At 42.7% G+C, this 18,506-nt stretch overlaps 7 protein-coding genes across 7 annotated transcripts; 2 read left to right on the top strand and 5 right to left on the bottom strand.

The window, feature by feature from the left end:
• Positions 1–91: 91 nt before the first annotated feature.
• SAMD00019534_052310 (hypothetical protein) lies at positions 92–2,158 on the bottom strand (the record flags this gene model as incomplete). The annotated part of the gene is made up of 1 exon (XM_012899702.1): positions 92–2,158. A coding segment is annotated over one exon (2,067 nt), but the record flags the coding sequence as incomplete, so codon positions are not given.
• An 830-nt stretch (positions 2,159–2,988) lies between these two features.
• On the top strand, positions 2,989–5,651 carry SAMD00019534_052300 (hypothetical protein; the record flags this gene model as incomplete). Its single annotated transcript, XM_012899701.1, has 6 exons — positions 2,989–3,278; positions 3,370–3,476; positions 3,560–4,041; positions 4,120–4,323; positions 4,388–4,826; positions 4,930–5,651. The coding sequence occupies 6 exons, from the start codon at positions 2,989–2,991 to the stop codon at positions 5,649–5,651; spliced, it is 2,244 nt and encodes a 747-aa protein (XP_012755155.1).
• A 115-nt stretch (positions 5,652–5,766) lies between these two features.
• Positions 5,767–6,541, bottom strand: SAMD00019534_052290 (hypothetical protein; the record flags this gene model as incomplete). Its single annotated transcript, XM_012899700.1, has 2 exons — positions 5,767–6,036; positions 6,092–6,541. 2 exons carry the CDS (start codon positions 6,539–6,541, stop codon positions 5,767–5,769), a joined length of 720 nt encoding a protein of 239 aa, XP_012755154.1.
• Positions 6,542–6,731: 190 nt separating this feature from the next.
• SAMD00019534_052280 (hypothetical protein) lies at positions 6,732–8,893 on the bottom strand (the record flags this gene model as incomplete). Its single annotated transcript, XM_012899699.1, has 3 exons — positions 6,732–7,568; positions 7,641–8,362; positions 8,872–8,893. 3 exons carry the CDS (start codon positions 8,891–8,893, stop codon positions 6,732–6,734), a joined length of 1,581 nt encoding a protein of 526 aa, XP_012755153.1.
• Positions 8,894–9,296: 403 nt separating this feature from the next.
• SAMD00019534_052270 (hypothetical protein) lies at positions 9,297–10,183 on the bottom strand (the record flags this gene model as incomplete). The annotated part of the gene is made up of 2 exons (XM_012899698.1): positions 9,297–9,470; positions 9,542–10,183. 2 exons carry the CDS (start codon positions 10,181–10,183, stop codon positions 9,297–9,299), a joined length of 816 nt encoding a protein of 271 aa, XP_012755152.1.
• Positions 10,184–11,395: 1,212 nt separating this feature from the next.
• SAMD00019534_052260 (hypothetical protein) lies at positions 11,396–13,129 on the top strand (the record flags this gene model as incomplete). The annotated part of the gene is made up of 3 exons (XM_012899697.1): positions 11,396–11,598; positions 11,659–12,478; positions 12,557–13,129. Coding segments are annotated over 3 exons (1,596 nt in total), but the record flags the coding sequence as incomplete, so codon positions are not given.
• Positions 13,130–13,264: 135 nt separating this feature from the next.
• Positions 13,265–15,301, bottom strand: SAMD00019534_052250 (hypothetical protein; the record flags this gene model as incomplete). The annotated part of the gene is made up of 5 exons (XM_012899696.1): positions 13,265–13,859; positions 13,930–14,047; positions 14,128–14,595; positions 14,679–15,086; positions 15,151–15,301. The coding sequence occupies 5 exons, from the start codon at positions 15,299–15,301 to the stop codon at positions 13,265–13,267; spliced, it is 1,740 nt and encodes a 579-aa protein (XP_012755150.1).
• Between the last annotated feature and the right edge of the window lie 3,205 nt (positions 15,302–18,506).

The following is an 18,506-nucleotide window of genomic DNA, read 5'->3' as shown; positions in this document are numbered from 1 at the left end:
TTGAATGATTTGATTGACGACATTGTATTAATTAGGATCGTGATGTGAGTCGACGTAATAATGCAACCATGCCATTGACAATTGATTGGAGTCTACCCATTGGTTGACCACCAACACCACCACCTGGAGCAGCAGGTCCAACTGTAACAGCGAATGTACTAACAGTGGCCTTGAGTTTAAGTCCATTCTTATCATTCTCGATGTGCACGAAGCTGTACCTCTGATCCAACTCATTGGATAGGTATCGACCGAATAGATTGCCAACAAGATCGATGTGGCGTAAACTATTGTTGTTGCTCAATGTCTGGATGAAGCTCTCGCCCGATGCCTCTTGGAACTTGTTGCACGACAGGTCCAGGTAGAGCAGCGTCTGGTTCAGCGCCAGTCCACATGCGATCTCGTGGCCGGCCTGATCGTCCAGAAGGTTCTGGTTGAGATCGAGATGCGTCAACACATTGTTCTGCGAGATAAGATTGAATAACAATCGTTTGGTGACCGTGCCAACTTGGTTCTTGCGCAACACAAGTGATCTCAATGTCTTGTTGGAGGTGAGTGCGCGGATGATGTCCTCAACGCCACTCTTTAACATGTTGCCAGACAGGTTCAGATGAGTTATGGACTGGTTGTCGCGGAGCATCGTGCCGAGCAGCACACCCTCGGCAGCTTCGATCGAGTTGAGCGAGAGATCGAGATCGGTGAGCGTGTTGTTGAGTGTGAGTGCGCGGAGGATGCACGAGATGTCCGAGTCGTAGAAGGCGTATGAGAGGTTCAGCTGGGTGATGCTCGTGTTGGAGACGAGCATGCGCTCCATCTCGCTCTTGGAGTTGTTCTTGAGCTTGGTGTAGCTGAGGTTGAGGTTGGTCACGGATCGGTTGCCCTCGAGTGCGCGGAACAACTCGTTGCCAATGGCGCCCAGGTCGTTGACCATCAGGTTCAGATGCTTGAGTGTCGTGTTGGACTTGATGCACGCGGCCAACAAGTGTCCACTCATCTTGTTGTTGTAACAGGACAATGTGATGTCGGACAGCGTGTTGTTGTCAGTGAGCGCCGCCACTATGGCATTGAGCGATGCCTTCTCAAATCGATTGTTGCCAATGTTTAACGTGCGAATGCCTCGACAATGGGCTATTATATGGGCCAACGCCATGCCACCCGCCTCACCAATGCCATTCTCGTCGAGGTTCAGATTGCGCAGTGCCCTTGCGCCCATATTGAGGTCGTCATAGTCTCCAAGCAACGTGTCGGCGAGAAATTGGACCGAGTCCATGAGGAGGTTGAACGAGAGATTGAGTGTGGCGATATTGTTTGGTCTCGCAAGAAGCTTGAACAGGGCCACTCCACCCTCGTGGGCCAACAGGTTGTTCTCCAGGTTGAGGTTGGTTAGCGATGAGCGTTCATCTATGAATGGCACAAGGTGATCGATGATGTTTGGACCGATCCTGTTGTGACCAAGGTTAAGCGTGTGCAGGTTGGAGAGGCCGCGTAGACTGGCAAAGATTGTGGGATAGCTTGTAAAGTCTTGAGTGAAGCGCGTGAGGTCCAGGACCTGCAGACTCGTATGGAACAGCTTCAACATGGGACTGTTGTGCTCGACGTTGATGCTGCCGAATGACACCTTTAGCTGGCGCATGCCGGTGAGGCTCTTTAGCAACGTGTGTCGACTACGATGATTGATTGAGTAGAGGAGGTCGGACGAGATGTCGAGCTTCATTGCCGTGATGCTATAGGGCACGCTCTCCTCAGCCTGTGTAGTGACAAGACCGAGCAAGCGGCGAAGGGACTCGGATGACGTGACGTGGTAGGTGCCAAAGTCGAGGAAGGGGATGACGTGTCGCGCCCAGGTCTTGGACACCATACACAGGTCGAGCAATTCCTGGATGATCAGACCGTTGGCGCGCTCTTGGTTGTCCACTTTGATATTGTAGCGATAAAACTTGTAGATGTAATAATTGAGTATATTGCGCCATATGTAGAATGGCAGGTCTGGCACCATATCTATCATCGTCTGTGTTGATGTCGAGTGGTGATAGTTTGGACACAGATACCTTAGCAAGGCTGGTTCACCGAGTGGAGGTACCTTTGAAGGGTACATCACCTCCCATATCCTTTCCAAAACTCTGGTTGCCATTTTATTATATCCTAGTCTAAACAATTTGTTTGATTAGTAACTCATTCATTCATTCTTCCATTCATCCATTCCTTCATTCAAACCTACAGATGATGTATAATGAAATATTCTTTTAAACTAATACATGTTTGTTATGTGTCGTCAAGTGACTTGACATATATATAGTCAAGAAGTGACTGGCCTTGACAACCAGACCAACGATGTTGTTGTTGCCACTACGATGATTGATACTAATCCATCGTCTTCATCCTTTCCTCTTCAACAAACATCAAAGATACACATGTATCATTGTGTGTGTGTTTGAGGGAATGAGAATGAACTGACCATGAGTCAACCCCAATTCAAGAAACAGAATTCAAACTATTACAACTTTCATGGATTGTCTCCCTCACTCTCTCAATCTTTCTCTATCTAATTCACGTTGTTGAGTGAGTCGACTGAACAATACAATATATTATATGTTGACCTGGTAATCCCAATGATCCAAACAACGCCTGTTCATAACTATCCTACAAGATATTGTATCATCGATCACTTTACTCAACAATAAAGAAATTCACAGAATCACGTATATTAAAGGAATGTTGCCAACACAACAACATTGACATCAATACATTGCATTCAAGGTATTGATTGATTGGCCTCAGGTCATTATATCTATCTTGATCAATACAGAGAAGAGATGTGATGTGAGGGTATGTCAGTTTTTCGCAAAATGGCCAAGTCGTTGAGTCTTGTGAAGCTCAAAGTTCGTGTTTCATGAATGATCGCAAAGTCAATGATTGTGTTTGTCAGATGTTGATTAATTTAGTTATAATATATATATATAACTATTAATAGAGAGAGAGATATATATAGATATGTCATTCCAATATGGATCACCAAATGCAGGTAGAAGAGGTGGATATCAAGGTGGCCAGGGAGGTGGTCAGAGACCACCAAGACCTATGTATCAAGGTGCACAGTCTTCGTCATCTTCGTCTGCACCACCACAAGAGGATGATGTAAAGGCGAAGCTGACATCACTCATTGTGCGTATCGGTGACAAGTCTACATCGGCACTCGAGTCCAACATCGAAGGTTTGGTCAGTGTTCTCCTTCCAGATCTCTCAAAGAACAATGCCAACATTCAAACAATCCTATTCAAATGGTAACTTATCATATATCATATCGCCGTGTCGACGAGCATTCGCGAGTCATTGCAATGACTGATTGACTGACCCATGTCATACATCATACAGCATATCACAGTTGCCTTACAAGACACCTATCTATGCGACCATCGTTGGCAAGATGAACCTCAAGAATCATGAGTTTGGCAAGGAGATCGTCTGTACTTTGGTCGATGGTATGTTGTCAACCTGATCGCGACGCGACCAATGTGATACTCACTCACTCAATCACTCAATCACTCAATACGCGACAACACAGAGCTTAACGATTGTTTGGCAAAGCAGAGGTTCAACTCGGCCAAGTTGTTGGTTAGGTTCATTGGTGGACTTGTGCTCACTAATGTATTGCCAGCACAGTCAATGTTTGAGACGTTTGAGACATTGTTGAGTGTATTGAATCAGGCCGACTACACACAGACTAAAGCAGACTTCTACGTGTATCTGGTGATGACAACCATCCCTTGGGTGGCGGGCCACCTCGCCCAAACACACCAGACACAGCTGCAGAGTCTGCTCGAGGAGTTGGAGTCATACCTCTCGTCGCGATCACACGCCGACAAGAAGTTCTACCAGACGTTCACAGAGAATGACGACCGTTTGGAGTTGTTGATGAAGCAGATCAAGCTACAAAAGGAGAACAACTGGCAGTGCACTGCGATCATACAGGTCAACAAGCAGTTTGACTTTAGCGAAGCAAGCCAGCATGTATTGCCACCAATCACTATACCATCCGATGACTCTGTATGTTTGATTGATTGATCAGATGATCAGGTGATTGATTGATTGATTGATCATGTGATTGACTAACCTATTCCAAAGAAATTCAACTATCCAACCTTCACTAGACCAGTGTTCCGCTTGTTTGATGACAGTGCTGATGGATCATTGCAACCGATCGACAGACACGTCCTTGAGGAGTACATTGTCGACATCCTCTACTTTTTCAATGGCAATCACAAAGATGCAAGCAAGTTCATCTATACCCTGCCAGTTCAATGCGAGATTGATCATATAGTCGTAGAGGTATGTTGATTGAGCGCCAACATGGTCCCAAGACACACCAACTAACCAACTGACACCATACCAGACTATCCTATCTGAAGCATTCAGACTGCCACAATCACAGTTCAAATCGATATATTACTCTGTACTGTTTGTCGACCTGTTCAAGGACCAGCACGCAACAATCATCCCTGTGTTTGCCTATGCCATCAACATGTTGTACGAGAATATCGATCAGCTGGACGTCGAGGCAGTCAGCCGCTTCGCGCTGATGTTTGCCCATCATCTCAGCAACTACGAGTACAAGTGGGTGTGGGCCGACTGGAGCACAGCCATCACCACCACGCCCGACGCTGACAACGAGCTTCTCGTCAGTCTGCAGCGCAAGTTCCTCAAGCATCTGCTCGAGTCCATCGTTCGTCTCTCCTATCTCGACAAGATCAAACAACTCCTCCCACAAGAATACCATCCATACCTTCCATCTGCACCAACAGCCAACTTCAAGTTCCCCAAGCCAGACTTTGGTAAGTCCATCCAAGAGGACAGTCACGTGTGACTTCCAACTTCCAACTTCCAACCTCCACTCACTAACTCATCCCATGACCAATCAAACAATCAATCAAACAGCTGATGAAGAGATTAAGGAGATGGTGGCACAATCACATAGATTGTTGTTGATGTTCAAGCAGAAGGATCCAATTGAGAACATTATTCAATATGTTGCCGCACTGCCGACGGAGCAGGTGAACGTCGTCGACTTGGTGACAAAGTGTATATTACATCTTGGATCGACCAGTTTCTCGCATCTTACCTACGCCGTCGAGCGCTACGTCACGCTGTTCAAGACCAACATCAAGTCGACGGAGGACCGTCACCAGTGCATCAAGAGCACTGTCGAGTTCTGGCGCTCGTCGCACCAGCACATCGTGATTGTGATTGACAAGCTGATCACATACAAGATCCTGTCGCCCATTGACCCCGTCACATACCTCGTGTCGGGCAGCCACAGCGACGCCGTGACCGACCCGTACGTGTGGGAGATCATCAACAACTCGATTGAGAAGACCAACATCATCATCGACACGCTCACCAAGGACTACGAGGCATCGATGAACTCGCCCGAGAAGGAGCTCCGTCTCAAGTCAGCGCAGAACGAGCAATCAGTGCTCTTCACCACGCTGTTTGTCGGCATGGGCACATTGCTCAAGAATCCCATGATCGATCCAGTCTCCACCAAGTTGCTCTCTGGTTACGTCAAGTCCACAGCCAGACGATACTTTGACCAAGTGAAGCCTCTGTTCGAGACCAATCCAGAGGTGTTGGATGTCATCAAGGATTGTTCGCAGTAAGTTCCATTTGGAGCATACACCAGACGAGAGTGTCTGTGTGGCCCATCCATTCAATGAATTCGACAGAGACAGTGACAGAGATAGAGATAAAGATCATGATCGATCAATCAATCAATCAATCCACTTGATCCTGGTTATTGTCTTTACTTTGTGTACTGTTGTTGTTGCTGTTGTTGTTGATGTTCTTTGTTCGCTTTGCAGACATGTCGTTCTCTGGTTTCCAGATTGCCTGTATCGCATCCTTTATATCCTCATCATCTATATTGTTATCCTTTTGAAGTTGTCCAGGCGCCAGTGGACTCTCTGGCAGCTGCTCCCATTCAATCTTCTTACTAAGTCCCATTCCCAACACTTTGGAGGACATCAGATCGCCAAACTCATTGACCTATTCAATGAAGGTGTTAGTCTCGCTCTCTCGCGGGCATATGATGACTACTTACAGTATTAACATTATAATATGTCTTCAAACCGTATACTAGAAATGCTGTTGAACCTATGCTCAGTGCACTGCCAGCGGCAAGTGCTTTGAGTGAGAGTGCAATTACACCTGGAGGTGCGCTACGCATTGTGTTGCGAATGCCTCCATTCTTTCTGGCACCTAGCAGTACACCAATGAAGAAACCGACAGAGGTGAGAGCACCGGCCGTCATGAAGAATGTTGACAAAGGTATATCATTATGTACAAACAACGGTACATTCACATACTTTGGCTGAGGATTCTCCTCCAAGTACTTCCTTATCCTCCTTTTCAAGAATGATTCATTCTCTATATCTATGTTTACAACTCCACTGTCTTTATCTATATTTGTTTCAGTGTTGTTGTTATTGTTGTTGTTGTTGTTGTGATGTTGTTGATGACAATGATCATCATTGTGATTATCTGAAGACATTGTATCTATCTTGTTTTTATCTGTTCGCGTTTGACATTGAATGTTCATCTGTGACTCGCGAATGACTAAAGCACTGGTCACAATGCAATAATAATATGGTCGAACAATGTTTGTTTATTAACAAGTGGAAACAACTTCGGCAGTTGTAATCACAATGAGTGCACTTGGTCAATCAATCAATCAATCTAAGTTATACAATCTTGATGATGAATGATGTACTGCGTGCAGGTGTAGATGGTGGCGAGGTTGATGGAGATGATGATGTTGAGGAAGAGATTGAATCGGTGGACTTGTCAAGTCTTTGCTGTGACTTGCCACGTCTGACTACCAGCCAACGACGTACACCTCCATGTTTGCTACGATAGTGTAATAGTACTCCGACCACAAGTACAACGATCACTAGTCCAAAGCATCCTGCTATCAGTCCATACATTATCCTTCTGTCATTGAATATTGATAGTATTCCACCTTCGTTGCCATTGCCATTGCCACTTCCGCTTCCACTGCCATCTCCATTCATCGTAGTCAACAATGCAAATGAAGTGAAATGATCGGTATAGGTTGTGACCTGTCCATCCACGACAGACTCGACTGCACCAGGTATGCACACCCATCGATTGCTCATGACGTCAATGTAGGCCAGACACACGTTGTGAGGCTGCACTCCCATATTGATAGTCAACTTGAAGGTCAACTTGACTCTCTTGTCAAACTTGGTCTGCTCGATACCTTGGTGAACAGCTGTAATGTTGATAACAGAGGACAACATATTGAGTTGGAATGCAGTGTCCAGCAATGCAATGTCACTGCCAATGGTGATTGTCTCCACGTAAGAATCTGCGACGGGCAACACTGAGAATGAAGTGTTGGCGGGGAATGTCTCTGGTTCAATTGTGATATCCAATACATTCTTCTGACTAGTTGAATAGTCTGATGGATTACTATAAGAGTTGACCGGTATGAGTGTCTGGACAGTATTGATTGGTATCGATGTTTCAATAGGGATAGGCTTGTAATAATATGGTGGCTACATGATTGGCGACTGATGTGTCAGCATATGGTATGGAGGAGGGGAAACAACATGTTGAGCACAACTTACATCTGGACATGGATTTAAGCATGATCCATCAAAACATCTAAGCTGATCATTGTCACATCTTTGACAATATGATTGAGACTTGGCGCATAGTCCATTGGGACATTGATATGGTTGTGATAGTGGACATCCATCGAAACTCTCGCATGGTGCACATTTGCCATTCGGACATGTATATTCACATTTTGTAGAGTTGCTCGATGTGCACATTGAGGTATCAGTGGCACATGTACCATCATCACAACGATATGGTGTTGTAGTTGGACATCTCTGAGTTGCAGAGTCGACTGAGCATGAGGTGGCATTTACAACACATGTTCCATTGGGGCAGGTCGTACCATTGCAATTCGGTGTGTATACCTGTACTGTATTATTCTTGGGTGATGATGTAGTGGAATCTGATGATAGATTGATCGTGACGATCGAGCCTGTTCCTCCGCCTCCAATAGTTCCAAGTAGTGATGTTAATCCACCTCCTGATCCTGTGCCGCCTCCTAGTAGACCTGTCAGCAGACCACCTGATGATGTTGAGGTAGCTGACTGACCTGTCGATGAGGATGAGGAAGTTGAAGAGGTGGATGAGGTGGTGGATGATGTTGATGATGAAGTTGTTGCTGGTGATGATGTGGAAGATGAAGTTGAGGACTCAGGTGGAACTGTGAGGACTGGAGGTGTAGGTGAATTCCCCGATCCTAAGTTCAATGTTGTTATTGCTGCTAGAGTATCTATTAATTTTGATTTTGATGTTGATGAATTAGCCAGTTGTCCAGAAGACAACCCTGTGAATATAATAAATATTATAAATAAAAAAATATAATTTCGATATGATGTCATGGTCATAGTTAAGTTATATAGTTGTAATGGTAATAGTAGTGGTATAGGTAGAGGTACAATGATACAACTACTATGGTTGTTCAATTAAACAAGGTGTGATGATGTTGACACTCCACTTCCAATTAATCAAATCAATCTTAATGTTAATATTAAGTATTAAGTTAAGGAAGGACGTAAAGGATGGGTTGGGTTGTTGATGTCGCCGCAAGGATGTGGTGTGGCATGGCACAACAATATTAAGTAACTCTCTCTAAATAGATGGATGGATTGAAGGATGGATGGTGATTGATTACATACGTGATCACACCCGATGCAAACAAGATTTATATTGATAGGCCTATATAGGGGTGATGAAGACTTGCCATGGACGGCGAGTGCGAGCTCATATACTAATACATACATACATACTTCCTTCCACACATATATAAGTGAGTGTGGTGTACACCAGCCAAACCAAGACCTTCAGTTTATCTTATCTTCTAATGTTATAAATATGATCACATGATCAAGAGTGTGTATGTGTGTTCAATTGTGTGGGCGAGTGATTGAGTGAGGATGTTGGTGTTGCATGTCAGAGTTGATGTGTTGTTGTTGGGGTTTATGTCAATCGGGTTGTTCAGATAACAAACATACAAACACATTCCCATACACATACACTTAAACATACGTATAAACTTAAAACAACAATGACATCCTTGCACATGTGCCATGGACATCGAAATGTGATGTGACAATTATAACTTTGAAATGTTTTGTATTCGTTTGTCTTTGGAAGCTCCGTGATTCCAGAAGGCTAGAGATAATACACAAAGTTATAAAGTATACTCAGATGGTGGCCAGATCGATTGAGTAATCATACTTTCCAATTGTCCAATATATCTTGTCAATGAGTATAGACTTTGTCGTCTGTTCCAGTGTTCTATTGATTATAGGTTTCTTACAAAGTTCATCATCGGGACTGGATGCACGTGACCACAATGAGAGATGAGGTAGTGGATTCTGATGTTATATATATATTGTGTTAGCATTCTGTGGATGATCCAACACTCGAGTGATCAAGAAATACATACATCATAAAATGTAGGGAATCCAAAGCCTCGAAGTATATCATCCAATTGCTTTACACATTGTATCATGCGACTGGCATTCTTTGTTACATTGGCGGCGAGGAATAGACGTGACTGATCGTCATTGACAAAAGTGGATACCGTCTCCAGTGTGATTGAGAAGGCATGTATACGCTTGAAGCATGTCTCTAGTTGTTTGTTGAATGAATCTATGTGATGTTCGCGCATTGGGAATGAGCGTGACAGTGATATATGATGATTCTCAATGGCCGTGTCTATCTTGAGTTCTTTCGCCAAGACACTGAGTTCGCGTGCCATCAAGTCAATGTCCTCTCGCTCGATAGGTATAGTGACGAAGACGAATGTTGGGTAGTTGCCTTCAACATGCTCATACTGTCGTTTCTTTCCATTCTGTGATCTTTCAGCTGACTGTTGTTGGTCTGATGAACTAAATAGTTCCTCGGGGAGATCAGGCAAGTCATGAAGATCATCATCATTATCTGTATTGTTGGTATACCTTATTCTCTTATTGCTACGATCATCTTCGTCTAGTTCTAGTTCTCTTTTGTTGTTCACCTCCTTGTCTTGTTTGTCTTGATCATCTTCATCATCGTCATCATCAGCATATGTACTTATCAAGTCCATCAGTTAGCGATGATAGGCATAAAAGGAATGATCATGCTCTTCTTGACAATGTGGGCTTTTTGAGGTCTTCCAATGAGGTCCCACTACTTTTCCACTTTGTGATCATTTACTCAATCAAAAGATCTACCCCGATCAAAACAGTTGTTGATTGGACAACTGACAGTTATTTGAAAGGTGGTAAACAATTTTGGTTGTTTATCTATCTATGATGGGTCAGCCTCCTCTACATTTATATTAATTGTTACAACCAATCAATCTGTTCTCTTTTTACTTACTTATATCTTCATCAACAAAGAAATAATATTAATATTTAAAATGTATTATAATATTATTTCTATAATCTTAATAATATTAATTAGTAGTAGTAGATGTTGTTATGGAATTGTACTTCCAAATACTTATGCAAATATATGTGTATATTGTGATGGTATAGATTGTCAAGGTGGTGAACCATCATGTCAACAATATCCACAAGTACAATGTGTACCAATATATGATTGTAATTCAAATCTATTATATTATGGTATATTTACTCAACAACAAAGTAATTCATTAACATTCTATAACTATGGATCTGATTCAGATTGTGTATCAATGAACTACTCTGAAGAAACACTTCAATGCGGAGTGTGTTTATCAAACTTCAACTCAATAATACAATGTCCATCAATCAACTCTACAACCTCTACAACTTCAGGAACGTCAACATCTTCTACAACCTCTATATCAACTTCCTCAACGACATCTTCAACTTCAACTTCTTCATCTTCCTCAGGATCATCAGGTTCGTCAGGATCTTGTGAATGTAAAGAAATTAAGAATGAAGGTATAGTGTTTACTACATTGTTAGTAGCATCACCGGTGATATGTATAGTATCAGTAATAATACATTCAATATTATATCTAAGAAGAAGAGGACTTGGAGATACCTATGTTCCTCTGGAGAGTTAGACTAAGGCCAACCCATAAATAAACTCATAAATTTTAATTTGAAACGACTCACTACAAACAAATATCTGTTGGCCAACAGTCGCTCAATCATTCATTCTATCTCTCTGTGTGTCAGTTACACACACAATATATATAGTACACTTGATGATGGATGACGATATTGCACAGGAAGGAAGTGCTATACTATCATCCTCAAGTAATCACAACTCTTATGGCAAAGTGTTGACTTCATCAAGTGATAACAACAACAGCAATAACAATAACAATGATATAGACAATGTAGAGACAAGTAGTAAATCATTACCTTCATCAGTACGTTATATACTTGGTAGTGAAGTATGTGAACGATACTCATACTATGGAATCAGATCCGTTATGGTATTATACCTCACATCATTCATGGGATACAGCGATGACAGTGCCACCTCCATTCTACATGGTTTCAACTTTGTTGCATACTTCTTGTAGGTCATTGCTAGCTAGCGTGTGCTCAATCATGTATCCCTAACTAACTCGACCAAAAGACCAATGTTTGGCGCTTATGTAGCAGACAGTATACTGGGCAAATACAATACGATACTATACTTCTCATTGGTGTACTCAGTTGGTGGCGTGTTCTTGGCCATCTCAGCAGTGCCAGCTATAATGGGTGACATGCCAAGTGAGCGATCACCTTGGGCATGGATTATCGGACTCATATTGATAGGTGTTGGAACGGGTGGAATCAAACCGGTCGTGTCAACATTCTGTGGCGATCAGTTGGACAATAGTCAGAAGGATCTTGTACAAAGACTCTATCAGCTGTTCTACTTTGCCATCAACATTGGCGCATCTCTGTCTACATTCCTCACGCCACTCTTCAGAACATATATTGGCTATTGGTTTGCATTTGGCCTACCATCAGTGCTGATCATTGCTGCAACTGTTGTCTTTGTTCTTGGCTCGCGATCATATAAGAGACGTCCCATCACTGGTAGCATATTACTCACTTCGGCCAAGGTCATTGGATGTGCCATCTCCGAAAAGGTCAGACTAATGCGCAGTGGCTCGTCGTCATACTGTGTTCATTGGCTCGATCGCGCTCGCGTCAAGTACGACTCACATCTGGTCGACTCGGTCAAGGCGGCATTGAACGTCCTGCTCGTGTTTGTGCCACTGCCATTCTTTTGGGCGATTAGTGATCAGAGTGGAAGTAGATGGACACTACAAGCCAAACAGATGGACCTACGCATTGGATCATATAACATGCCAGCTGATCAAGTACAAAGTGCTGAACCAATCCTAGTCATGCTCTTCATTCCATTCATTGAATACCTTATATATCGACCACTTAGGACAAGGAATGTATGTTACCTTGTTAGACTATACATTCGCTATCAACTCGCTAACCCAACCCTACCCTACCCGTCCTCAAACATATAGATTGAATTCCATCCTCTGAGACGACTCTGGATTGGAATGTGGATATCAGTGCTATCCTTTGTCTTTACTATTATGCTGCAGCTCAAGATTGATAACAGCCCACCAAACACTGTGTCAGTGCTGCTGCAACTGCCACAATATTTGGCAATCACATTCGCCGAGGTGCTGATATCGGTGACAGGTCTGGAGTTTGCCTACTCTCAGGCACCGGCCAACATGAAGAGCACAATCATGTCGATGTGGCTGTTCTCCATTGCACTGGGCAACATGTTTGTTGTCATTGTGGTCGATGGCATCAGTATGGACAAGCGTTGGCAAGAGTTCTTGTTGTACGCATGCGTAATGTCATTAGCCACCATTGTATTCATGGTGATTGCATTCCGATTCAAAGAGGCAGATGTGTCAATTATCAATTACCGCGATGACGTCGATGATATCGATGGAGCTGACGACCGATCATCCAAGCCTGGCAGCGAGCATGGCAGTGGTGGTATAGGTGTCGTCGTGGATGATGATGAAGTCGACGATCATACATCGTTGGTCCAATCATCCAACACATATCAACTGATCACTGAATAATTAATTAATTGATTGATTGATTGATGAATGAGAATGAATGGTACAAGATGTAATTATTAAATGGATAACTTGTGTCCATCGATGGACAATACTAATAGTGTCTATATATTCGTTTGTTTGTTCGTTTGATCACTCTCGTGTGTCAACGCTACTCTCCTCAATACCAGTTTGACTTGACATGCGAACACTGTTTGAACTCTGGCCAGATGTCTGACTGTTGGAGGTCATGCTGGTCTTTTCCAGGGTCATGCTGATGTTGTAGAATCTGTTCTTGAAGAAGATTGAGTTGGCCCAGATGGCCTTGGAGCGGCGGTTCAGTCCGTAGAAGATCAGGATCTCAATGCCGAGGAGACGCACAAAGAAGAAGTAGGTGAAGTGCGCACCCAGAGGCAGCGGTTTCAGCGTGCAGTTCTCCTGGCCTCTCTCCATCAGACAATGGACCCAATCGGACAGGTCTTGCTTGATGTTGTTCTTGTTGATCTGATAGTAGAGGTTGTAGGCAAACAGATAGATGAACTCTACCAACAGGATAACAATGATCAGGAATGGCTTCAAGTTGAATCTGAGCAGTCTAGTTGACTTCTTCTTTCCATTCTCTGCTCTCTTCACAATCCTGTATACTTCGCGCAAGATCAAACTGATGAATGTTGCTCCAACCAGGATGCACAGTGTGAATGGTGCCCAGAACACACCGTCCAGGACAATATCATCACCAATCCAACATCTATAAATGTAATATATTCAAGTCAGTTAGTCGTTAATTCATTCATTCATTCAAAGCTTGAAGTACATACCCAATACGACCGAATGAGGCTGAATACTTCTTCATACCAGCTGGAAGGATTGTGAAGAAGATAGAGACCACTGACAAGATGACCATATAATACTTCTCGAAAGAAATCTGCTTCTTAACTATATATTGATTGTGAAAGGTTGAGTTAGGTTTGATCAATAAATGTGTGCGTCCCAGCTGCCTCACCAACTGAACTTACCTCTACGAATAACTAACCAAAGGTCAAAGCCCATTGTTGCCCACCAGATGGCACCAGTGACAGCACCGAATTGGTAGAGTGCGCCAGAGACACCACAGTATGCATCGGATTGAACACCCATTCTGTCGGGTTCGGGACAGTAGACGCTGGTTCCGCGATCGGCCAAGATCATATCAGTGATACCAATGCACCAGATGCCAAACGCCATGAATGTGAGACTGATTGAATGACGATCACGCTTGGGATTGATCACCAGATAGGTGAAGATCACAAGTGATGTACAGATGAAGGAGATGATCGACACGACCTCCACCATCTTGCGGAGCATCGACCACTCGCTATCCTTGAATATTGGTGCTGGACATGGGAACACGCATGGAAGTGGGCTGGCAAAAGTGTATCCATTCGCTTCATCAATCAGCTGTTGCTCGCCATACGATGCTCTTGGGAGCAATGGAGCGGGGCATTCTAGAAAGTAATGTGAGTGAATGAGTTAGTGAGCGAGTGATCACATTTGGACACAGACTGATTGATCAATCAATCAAACCTACTGATTATGATTGATCCATTGGTTGCAAAGTCATTTCGAAGACAATCGACAGTGTAGGCTGAAGGTCCGCCGTAGGGTGATAGGTCATAGTTATTGCTGGCAGGTGGATAAAGCATGATATTGGTGTTCTGATAGGTATCGCTGCAGTTCAGAAGGCTTGCCGGTAACTTGCATTTGTTAAAGATGGTCATGCAGTCAGCCTGGCACTCGCCCTGACGCATAGCAATCGTGGTGGAGTCTGGCAATGTGACATTGATGCATGGTTTGAATGCCGTGTTACAGACAAACATGTTTGTAAAGTTGGTTGGTGCGCACTCTGGAATGTTCTGCGCTAAAAGGCCAATAGCTTTAATATTCATCTCATTAAGGAGTCTCTCCTGTGTCCATCCTGCTGCAACAAAAACAGATTCTGGAAAAAGGTAGTGTTAGTGATTGATTGATCAATGGGCGGCGGTCTGTCCAACACTACATACCTGGAGACTTTAGAAGACCAAGGCATGCAGCATCTCCGAAATAGGGCTCGCACCTATTTGCGCGATCCAAGGGTGGCGTGTTCTCTGAGAATGTGATCCCTGCAATACCAGCAAGGACTATAATGTATAACAATGTGGAAGCAACTCTCATTCTTGGCTCGGGTCAAATTGTAATTTAAACAGGACAGGTATTATATATATGTCTTCTTCTTCTTATCCTATACCAACAATCAAACAAACTATAAAGTCAGAGATGTTGGTAACTTATAAATAAATTAATAATTGAATGATTGATTGGCTAAGGAAGGGTAGTAAGGTCAGCAACAGAGTTAGGATTGATTGGTACGGTATGAAATTGTCGATTGTGGATGATTGATTGATTGATTGTGATAGTGATGTTGATGACCCATCAATTGTTTGGGCCACCTTTGATTAGATGTGGGTTGCGGGTGGTATTGACAGTTGAATGAAGAGGTGCGGTGTGTGGATAAGATAGATAGTATAGTATGTATGATATATGGTATTGTATGTATGTGGCCGCCACATACTGTCACTGACGACGCTGATGATGCTGGAATTCCAGCCAGCCAGTACCGGGGTGGCAAGTGCCGTACGGTACACTGCAGTATGATGTATATAGAGTATATTGATTGGTAGCTTGAGATTGAAGGAAGAGGGTGGAGGAGGGTGGAGGCCACATCGGGACGGAATGTGCCATGTGATCAAATTAACTAACTGATTGCTGATTGGGAAACGACCTTTGGTTGGGGTGTGGTGTGGTGGGGGATTGTGTGATGGCCCCTGATGAGTGAGTTGGCAACAGTGTGATGGGAGAATATGAGTGATTGATGATTATCATACCAATCGAATCAATTTATTTGATTGATTGATTGATTGATTGATTAAGTAATGGGTTAACTATATATGTTTAGGTAATCAATTAAATGTATGTTGTATGTGTGCTTGCGTGATATATAAGTTCTTCATCAATCGTATAATTACATGAACGTGATGGTATTGAACACTCCACTCCAATTCCTTGCGGTTAGTTTAGTAGTATGTTTGTTTGTGGATGGATTATGAATAAATGAATGAATGCAATATGCAATGGAAGAAAATTGGATGGATGGGTTCACCGCAGTGATTGCTTTGCTCACTTGGCTCAAGAAAGATAAATGAATAGATAAAGATAGATAGGAAAAGAGGATGCTGCAATGATTGAGTTGGATACAGATATGTTTGTTGGATTGGATGTGGTTGTCCGAGTATGTGGAGGGGGTGTCACATGAAGTAATGATTGATGGGCAATCAATTGGTGTGATGGGCGTGAAGTTATTGGGAGATGCCTAACCTTGAGATAGTCAAATATCTGCAGGACTTGTGGGGGCATGCGGGGGTAATGTTACAATCGTGAATGAACCTACTTCCTTTGCTTCTTCACAACCTGGGGAAATATTATCTAGCTAGTACTTCTGTTTGGTTGATGTAACAGAATAAATATTTATGTTAACTTTATGTAATTTATAAAACACACAGGGTTATATGTATGTGATGCACTTGACGAATGATTGATACTAATTGACCCAAACAACACTACTTAGAGAAGGAAGCCAAGCCAAGCAAGCAAGTATGACACTTACTTAAATCAGAATTCAATCGTCTAGACAATCAACTCAACCCAGAGGTGGGGAGTTAGATGTGACACACACAGGCCTTGTTCCTTGTCAGTCGGTCTTGTTGATGCCCATCAGTGCACCAACGAACTATGGTTGGGGTGGTACACACACAAAGACAAACAGTAATTAAATTAAATATCCATGGTAGGAGTCGCGCTCACTGCTTCTTTGATCCGAATGGTCAACTATCCTTCATTCTTCTGCCCCATCTAAATTTCCCACCAGAATGGGCCTTTGATTGGCGACCTGGCCACCCGAACCCGCTAGGGGGGTACCAGACTAAGTATTCGTCTTCGGCGTGTCGATGAAATGCTAAAGAGAGAGATGATCACATGACAACCAGTGGTTGAGCCATGCCCGTTGTGAGTGCGACATGGGTGTAAGCGAAACTTTGTCGTTTTCGGGTGGGGACTTTGCCATGCTTGGGCCACTGTTGATAACGAATACTTCAAGAATTGATCATTAAATTTTTCAGACTTCCTATCAGTCGATCCGATGGTTTCGTGCATTGTTGCAAGATATATTTATATGCATGCATAAATATAATAATAATCGTTTCGGTTCCCAATTGGTAGTGCAGGGGTGGGTATGTGCAGTAGTTGTTGTCGATGCAGCGACTACAAACCTACACTTTTACAATGAATAGAACCAACCAGATCTAGTTGGCTGTATCGTTGACTCTGAAATAACGAGTTCAGACGGGACGATGATGCGTCCATCGGTGGTCTGTACAAAAAAGTGTAGAATGAATAAATGAATGTTAGAACTAGTCGAAAGAACATCATTGTTCACAATTATCATCACTATCTATCTTCACAAGAGATACATACACCGAAAGATAGGAGACACAGAGATATTAAGGTCATAATTTAAAGGATTTTTGTTTTGTTTGGCGACCATAAACCCTGGACAAGAATGGATAGAGATAGATTGTTTCAAGGTGTACAAAGAACCAATCAACATCCACGAACACTCGGGAACAGGGATGTGTTGTTTCCCTAATCTTTGGTATCAAACATTGATCTTCACCATGCCTTGTACATTCAAACTTTGCTAATCTTAATAGATGGTACAGGGTATCAACCTTAAGTTACCATTGTGGTTCTTCAAGCACTTCATTATACTCACTCTCCACATCATTGTGATCAATCATTCATTCATTCATTCAGTCATTCATCAGTCATCATCAGGATTCTGACAGATATATATACAATATCAAATCTATGTTTGTTATTCATATAATGATGAGTGGATGTACATTATGTTTGTGTTTGTTGTTTCATTTAGATCAGTTACAACCAAGTGATAATTAAATGTTTACTATTATAACAGATAATATGTATGTTGTTGATAGATGGAATGATTGTGTTTGTCAATGTTGGTGGATGGAAGAATGGAAGTGCGAACATTATCCAACTTTCTTGTTTCCAGTGAGGATCAACGAAAAGTCGACAATAAGTGTTTGACCTCCAACACACACTACCATCAACACTAACAAAAACAAAGTATCTAAGTTTCTACCTACTCATCAAATTAAATTTTTATTCTCACTACATTCCTAGAAAATAAAATGAAATTTAATAATAATAATAATATCATTCAATCTTCGATGTGCACATCATACAAAAAAGTGACATCAGCCAAACTGTGCTTCAACTTGATCAATAATAAAATCAATCG

The sequence above is a fragment of the Acytostelium subglobosum genome (assembly GCF_000787575.1).
Source record: "Acytostelium subglobosum LB1 DNA, scaffold: scaffold9, whole genome shotgun sequence".
NCBI lineage: Eukaryota > Evosea > Eumycetozoa > Acytosteliales > Acytosteliaceae > Acytostelium > Acytostelium subglobosum.
The sequence above is the reverse complement of the archived record's forward strand: the minus strand, read 5'-3'. Positions and strand labels throughout refer to the sequence as shown.